Raw genomic sequence first — 8,192 nt, 5'->3', positions numbered from 1 at the left:
CCAGCTGAACCTGGAGCCATCCCTTCCAGTGGACAATGGACCCTAGTCCCACGGTGTACTCTCCTCCACGCTGTGTCCCATCCTTTTTAAGCGCAGATATCTTCATGGTCGCCTCTCTCCCATCGTAAATCTGAGTGTAGACCTTCAGGCAGAATTCCTCCTTTAGGTCAAGGAAGGGCGTAAGCAGTTTGGCTGAACCTACAGTCTGTCAAAATAAATGAGGGCTGTAGTTGAGGATTTTCCGCGATACCAGGTGATCTGATCGTCAAAGGCCTTCACATCTATCACTCGGATCACTGACACACTGTGCTAATCTTGACCCTCCAGGCGTTGGGCATCTCCATATGTTCGGACTGTTTTGGTTAAATGATTGTAGGTTTACTATGACCAGGGAATACCTTTTGAATTTCAAAATGAAACGCATGCCTTGTATCACGAAAACAGAAGAAGAGGGCCCAGTTACTGCCCCATGCCACCAGCTCGGACTGGGCCTCTTCTTCTGTTATCATGATACAAGGCATGTCTGTTTCAGAGACGAAGTCGAAGGTCATCAGAAGACTGTTCGCAGAAAGAATACAACCCTGAAATACTTGTTCATCACGAGACGGAACTCAAAATTTGAAAAAAATGCTGTGCCTCACCCCTTTCGTCTGCTCGACCATAATGATATAATGGCCTGTGCCAGTCTTGTCCCCACCAAGCGGACCATAGTCGGTGGAGTAGGGTTTTTTCGCCAACATCCAGTCAGCATTTCCATCTGAGGTGAACCCCATACCGCAGGTACCTTCGTTGAAGTTGCAGGAGAAGACTTCCACTAAAAGTAAAAATTGCGGAGGTCGACCAAATTAGTTTATCTGAATTCTTATTTATTGGATATGATAGGATATCTTCAGGGTGTCATGTCGTGGTGGTTGGCCATGGCTGTGCTGGTTGTGACAACGACACAGACATGTGGCGCGCCGCTCAGCGTGACCTGGTGTATATTTTTTTCCATTATCGCAATTTATGTACTCGGGGATCAATATGTGTGACACCATCATGGTCATGGAGAGGCAAACTCGTACCACTTCTGTGAGGACACAAAGATTCGAAACAGTCTTTTCCGCGCTCAAGTCGTTTCGAACTTTGGCTTCATTAACCTTAATGCGTCGATGTACACCGACGTTAACACACAAAGACTGGAGAAGTCCGTCCTTCGTCCATCGCAATAACATGTTTTCCTCACCGGACGCACATCTCCCAGGTTTGATTTCGATGTCATCGATTGCCATGTCACCTTCATTTGATTGACCCCTTGTCGCAATCATCGCAAACTGGAACAAGAAATGAATATAGAAGATTTTCGAGATGTTAATCTACAATACTGGTCTCTGGACCCGGGTCACTGGCACAGAAACAGAAAACTAGCGAATGGCTCATCAAGCTTATTCCTGATTAGGCGACTCAGGTATCACTCCCCCTGGACGGGATTCTGTTCCATCGCATAGGTTTATTTCCCAGGCAAGCTTGGCACCCATTTGTTTTCCAGGGCCAAGAGAAGCAATGTAAGGTAGTTGGTAATAATGGTTAAAATTTTGATATGTATTAAGTTTTCGTTCTCACCCACCAACTGCCTTTATTCAATTCAATTCAGTACGAACATCCGGGATGATTTGCCAGATCAACAAACTGGCGTAGATTGACTCTAAAAGATAACGAATATGTTATGATGGGAATGCCCTTGATTTTCACGAGTTCAAGAATCATGAAAATTCCTGCAAATTCCTGCAGTGTGACTGAATTATATATCTTTTCTGGGCTATTGGCGCTCATAGACCTGCGTTCATCGCGAAGACTCATCATCATACCCGAAATAGTCCTGTTCGGTTGACCTGGACTTCGACAGGTCTCCACTCATTACTTGAGGTTCCATCACTCGCCCAGATATTGTCGTTGGTACCGTCAGGGTGTAGCGTGAAGACCTGAAGCTTGGAGAGGCTAGACCCCTTGGAATGGTACCATAACCTGATGCATGACTTGGCCAGTGGGTAGACCACAGACGGTGTGACAATCGCAGCATTGAAGTTGGCAGTCTGAAAAGAAAATTTAGTGTTTTTTAACTCTCAGGAGAGTCGTCATGAAGTGGGCGATCTTGTGCTGTAGTATTAATGCTAAGCGGCGAAAATGGAATAATGCATTTGATCATAAGCTGGCCGGGACTTTTTTTGCTCATCGCGTTTATACGGTATCTAGATATTGCCCCCCTTCCGGGTTATTTTCGTGAGTCAGGTTATCCAGAGTATGGGCCTTATAGGCGTTGAATACGACAAGCAGAGAATTTTTTTCTAATTAAATCAGGTCAGCGCATGACCTAGTCTATTGATTGTTCTTGTCCAATTGTAAATGTTTGCCTAATGCAGTAGATCAAATTTGCTACGGATGTAATCTGCAGTGTAATGCTTTTCATCGACGGGACCATTGGACAGCAAGGTAGGTTAAGAATCTCCGATGAGACTGCGCCTTCCGAGCGCGGGTTCGACAAGTTCGCTCTCAGTAGCCACTTAAAAATTCTTCAGCGTATGAACACCAAACTTAAGTCCCAGATTCACCTCACACGAAGGTCAGTGAGGTCAAACTCTTCCTTACTTCAAATGAAGTATGGTTCAGCCCATTGAAATTGGATCTGTCTTCTCATGGAACTGTTATTTCATCTTCTAGATGTCATCGGAATCTGACCCCGGGACAGAGGAGCGAACACCCCTGCTTCGAGGTAGAGTTCGCACGACAAAGCCTGCAATAATCACCAACTGTAACGATATTACATTCGACAGTGTTATTGCAAGACTATACCTCAACCCATGTCTGCTGCATCAGGAGGAAACAACTCGCGTCCCAAAGGATTTGGAACTCCCTCCAACGGTAAAGGCCATTCGGAACATAATCTCGTGGAATCTCGCAAATGGGGCGACCGCAGGGGAACCCCTATTTGAATCATTTCATGGCGGTGAACTGAGTTTGTGCGGAAGTGTGGCAGAGGGAACCAAAGTAGGCGGAGCTGATGAGTTTGATTTCCAATACTTGTTAACTGTCGAAGGTTTATATGTCGCTTCCAAACGTCTCCTTCGGACGAAGCCTTGCGCAGCCAACCGGGAGAGTCACTCGTTCTTCAGCTTACATTTAGATGAGCAGGAGATAATGGCCTCATCAATCCAGGATAGGTTTCTAAATGTCGTTAGGGAATTACTGCAGCAAATCATTGACGACTTTGAAATCAAGAAAGCAGGCCCAGCAGTTAAGATATCATACAAGGATGATAAAGAACGAACCATAAAGATAGACTTGACCTTAGGTCTGAGGGCTGCTGATGAACGCATTGAGCACGTACTGACCCCTTTGGCAATAGACTTGGACAGGGAAGGACGCTTCAAGTGTCACTACGTTGCTGCCCATGACTACTGGAAGATTTGCTTTGTGGACACCGAACAGGACTTACTTCGGGAAATCACTGAAGACGATGAAATAAAGGGCGCCGTCTATCGTATCATTAAGGTAAGAATGTCGAGCGTCGCAGCGACAACACCTGCGCTTGTGCTCTCTCACATACAAGTAGTTTGTCCAGCCTGCGACCAAAACCGCTTCTTTGTCGTACGCTTAAGAAAATTCATTTTTCTTCTCGGCTTTAGCTACATTTGCAAACGCACGTTTCCCTCCTTCTTGCAGCTTCTTCGTGATGAGGCCGACATCAAAGATCCTTACGGCGACGGCATCCTACCATCCTACCCAATCAAGGTCACTTTCTTGGACATTGCCCATCAAGATCACACGAGAGGCATCAAGTGGTCGATACAGGATATCACGTTCCACGTGATCAGGATACTACGGGAAGTAGAGTGCCGAGGCCTGAACCGTTCACTTTGCAATCTCTTTCTGGAAGGGGATGACGTCATGTCGGAAGCAGACAGATCCTACTTGGAAAGCAGACGGCTTTTGAAGGAGCTAAAAGCTAAAGAAAGATTCTACGTATCTCTGCGCTGTCGACAAGTTTGTTTCATGACTTTGTTGGCAATCAACGTGTTCAGTTTATTGGTATTAAATAGAATAAGCGACGAAGGCAGCGAATCTATCTTCGGTGACACTAGGGTATTCAGATTATTTGCCAACGGGTTCTACCCGATAATCTGTACCATATTGTGCTTGGATAGTCTCCAACTTTGGATCATAAAAGCAGAGCGTGTTTTCATTCTTTATCCTTTTTGGCCTTTAAGTTGTCTGTGTAGCATATTGTTCCAGCAAATTCCTCAATATGTTGCCGGAATGTTGAAGTTAGACACCCCTGTTGAACATAATCTTTGGCGGGTTTACGATTTCTCTTCTTTTTTTCTTTTCGTAATAATTTACGGTATTGTATTTTGGCACTCATGCCGTGGTTTTTACGAGCGAAAGTCATTTTTAGTTCTTGATGCATCAGCTCTCTACCTTAACACTATTTGTCCATACAAATGGAAGTCCCCTAGTGGTAATATCAAAACGTACACACCCGAAATTGGAGACTTTAACAAAAAGATAAGAACTGTTTACTTCTTATCAATATTTCTATCTAGCTTGACTCTTATTTTATCAGGTTTTGTCTTTGTCATTTTAATTGGTGTAAATTTTAACTGGTTTTCGGATTCTGAATCAACCATCATTGATATCATCGACGGAAAGGATTCAGCGAGGGCGATTTGCATAGCAATAATTCCAGTGGCGGTAATTTGTGTAATATTTTCTCTTTCAATGATTTCTTACATATCACAACGTAAGTCACTGATAAAATATGCCCAAGGTAATCTATAGGAGCAGGACCATCATGATGACTAAACTTTGTCGTGTGATGATCGACATTCTTAGATAATAAGACTCGAGGACAAAACAGAAGCTATATAGGGGGTCGATTGACGGTCTCCCGAAAGAAAAGAAGAAGTTCATCTCTTTTAATTTCGCCTTTTCTCCCTTTGTCTGCTTTTACCAAAGCAGGTCAGGTTTTGTTGTATTCGTTGACATTTTTTACCTTTCCACTGGCATCAATATAAGCATAATGTCCACTTCCCGTGGTGTGATCGCCCGCGGGACCTGTCCCAGAAGTCGTGGTCGGCCCAGTGTTGATCTCCCAGTCATAGTCATCCTCCTGGATCTGTTCTAAGCCGCAGTCTTCTATGCTTTTCTCGAAATCACAAGACACTGTGAAGTCCACTGAAAAAAGTAATGGTCTTGGGTCATAGCAAAGCGGTTGGGTACACTCCTATTTAAAAAAATGGTTTTAGCTTTAGAAAAACCTGTAAGCCTTTAAAACCTCTACGTCTACATGGTGCGCATCTGTTGGTACTTAAAATACCGTGTCTTGTAAGAGCACGGCGTATTAAGGTCTCGGGTCATAAAAAACAGGTAGGTTTCGTGACACTGACAGGCAAAACAACGTTTCAACACCTTATGAAGAAATCCGAATATTTAGATGTTTTTTAGTCAATAAACAAGAAGCACACACTCAGGATTTAAAACGACTCCTCTTGGGGGTATATTCTTGGGTGTTACAGGCCTTATTGCTATCAAAGAAGCTACATGATACATCGTTCTGTACTATGGCTTCGGTAGTGTTTCTGCAGTAGTCCTTACCTTTCGTACAGGCACCAGATGCAAGCGATATGTCATCAATTGCTAAATCTCCCAAATGTCCAGAACCACGAACCCCCATAAATGCAACCTGCAAAATTGATGCTCGGAACTGAGTGAGCTTAGATTTATACTAAGTATTTTTGCATCTTATCGTCGAAATGATGTTAATGGTAAATCTTTACTTGATATATAACGATCAGCGTCAACCAAAGTGTAAATAATGTAGTCGTGTGAAATTTGCCTAGAGTAGGTTAACATAAACCCAACTATTATTTCTGCGCACATCTTCCATCCCCGGGATAAAGTGTATCCCTTCTGCACTTGGATCGTATGTTTCCCTTCGCACATTTCATCTTGAATAAATCGAATTACTGTACATGTATGACTAAAAAGCTGAAAACTCTGAATAAATGTTTTAAACTCACTCTAAATCGTTCTTTAATGGTAAGCTGAACTCCCGCCATCAGCCACGTGTCCCCGGTATTCTCTTCCACTGTGAAGACCGTCTTCCTCGTGTCATCGTCCAGCCTCGTCTCCACGTAAAGTTGAGAGACCTGCGGACTGTTGTTGTTGTACCAGAAGTACAGGCAGGAGGGGCCGGTGAAATATGCATGCGGCAGAAGGAGGGTTGCTCTCCAATTAGGTTCCTGGACAAAAGAAACGGTTGACATTAGTCAGTTCGCGGCCAATGCATCCAGGTTCATCATGTACATACAGTCTTTACATATGCAGGTTTTCATTGCAGTGGTACTGGCCAATTTATCAGTGAAGTATAAAATGATACTTTCCAAAACAAAATCTAAGGGTTTCCTTCATCTTTATTGGCCACATGTGCTTGATCAATAGTATCGACCTCATTAGATGGATGAAGTTGCTTTCGAAAACCAATGTTGAACGACACGTATATGCATGTATGTTTTTAAATCAAAGTCACAGTCGTTGTGGCTTGTATGAATTCTTGTAACAAAAGGTTTTAAAATTATGGAACGACGACGAACTTCCTCTCAACTTACCACCGGAGAAGATGCTTCTATGAACATGTAATGACCAGTGCCTGTGGTATGGTCCGCAGACGGCCCAGTGGAGTCCGAAGGCGTAGTGCCCGTCTGTAAGGTCCAGTCGAAGTCATCGTCGGGTGCTTGTTCGTATTTGCAGGAGTCTCCTTCGAAGTCGCATTTGATTTGTTGGTTTGCTGAATAGAAATTGGAACAATATTTCAGGATCTGAGCACAACCTCGTATTCATGATGCCATACCTTTTCGCTATATGAACACTGTTCGCTATATAAACACAGAGTTATTGACGAACGACTGACACCAGATTATGACGGCACTAAAAGGTGCTTCGAGTAGTAAGGTTTTCTATTTCCTGGCTAGGTATCACGAAAATTGCTATACCTTTGGCACATGATCCTGGTCGAATTCTTATGTCGTCTATAGCGAGATCGCCCCCGAAGTCGTCACCCCTTTGACCGGAGAATGACACCTGAAACCAGACGGCCCAGAGTAAAAATGGTTGTTAAATGAGAATGATCAGCTTAAGTAGAGCGAAAATAACTCCCTGGAGCTATGACGAGAACTGAAAAGACCCGGCGCTACCCTGTGACATCACAAGAGGTAGGCTAAAACGAAATGATACCAGTCCTTCGAATGGGACTTGAAACCGAACTTCCTTGCTGCTATAGTGTCTTTGCCAGGGCAGGCAAATTTACCCCAACAAGTGAGAAATACGAGTCGCTTGAGATGGACTCCCCACCTTGGCCGAAGGCTCTTAGCATGACAGTAGAGAATGAGTGCGCGCGAGTATTCTCTATCGGCACCATATACCCTTTGATGGTGTCCAGCAACCACTCACCTTAAACATTTCCCTGTTCTTGATTTGAACCTGAACCCATTGCCACCTACTCCCCACCTGTTTCGCAGGGGATGCGTTGGAATAGAAGACGGTGTTTGGCGTACCCTGGGTGTGCACTGTCACGTACAAAGAGGAGGGAGAGAAGCCGAAATCGTTGTACCAGAACTCTAGGCAAGCTTCGCCGCTGGAGTAGCGAGAAAGGGGCGACTCTAAGGTTGTCGTGTCACCCTTTTCCTGAAATAATAAAGTGGATGCAGGGCGCAGTGTGTCTTGACTGCTTTTAACATCTATACTTTAACTGCCTTAATATAAGGGAGAAATAGGGGACTAGATTGGTTCGTGTTTGATTCAGCAATAAAGATGTATTCCTCACACAAGCACGAAACCCTTTTTGCAACTTCGTGTACTTATAACCTGACCTTACTTGGTCCCAGCTTATCGTCTTCTTCATGGTCGTGGTTAATGGTGGCGATGATGGTTATCATACCAGAATCGTTTACTAACGTATGCGTTTCTTACCTTTCCCGTCGATTCAAGGAGGGCGTATTTCCCGGATCCGGAAGTATGATCACCATTTGGACCCGTATTCTGAGTACTCGTTGCGCCCTCTTTACGCACCCAATCAAAATCGTCGGTTGATGCTTGAATGAAGTCACAGAATCCATTTTCAAAGTCACAGGAAGTGGTATAGTCAACTGAAAAAAATG

At 44.1% G+C, this 8,192-nt stretch overlaps 1 protein-coding gene across 1 annotated transcript; it reads left to right on the top strand.

The window, feature by feature from the left end:
- Positions 1 to 2,402: 2,402 nt before the first annotated feature.
- On the top strand, positions 2,403 to 6,018 carry LOC135487991 (uncharacterized). The gene is made up of 3 exons (XM_064772325.1): positions 2,403 to 2,469; positions 2,698 to 3,528; positions 3,700 to 6,018. Exons 2-3 carry the CDS (start codon positions 2,698 to 2,700, stop codon positions 4,813 to 4,815), a joined length of 1,947 nt encoding a protein of 648 aa, XP_064628395.1. The 5' UTR covers positions 2,403 to 2,469; the 3' UTR covers positions 4,816 to 6,018.
- The last annotated feature ends 2,174 nt before the right edge of the window (positions 6,019 to 8,192 follow it).

This window comes from Lineus longissimus, chromosome 5, assembly GCF_910592395.1.
Source record: "Lineus longissimus chromosome 5, tnLinLong1.2, whole genome shotgun sequence".
Classification (NCBI taxonomy): domain Eukaryota; kingdom Metazoa; phylum Nemertea; class Pilidiophora; order Heteronemertea; family Lineidae; genus Lineus; species Lineus longissimus.
Note: the sequence above shows the minus strand (reverse complement) of the source record. Positions and strands in the feature narration are given on the sequence as shown.

Bases quoted from the DNA above. Each gene is read 5' to 3' on its own strand.
- LOC135487991 (XM_064772325.1), top strand. From the start codon at position 2,698: ATGTCATCGGAATCTGACCCCGGGACAGAGGAGCGAACACCCCTGCTT. The intron at 3,529-3,699 runs GTAAGAATGTCG...TCCTTCTTGCAG, and splicing joins CCGTCTATCGTATCATTAAG to CTTCTTCGTGATGAGGCCGA.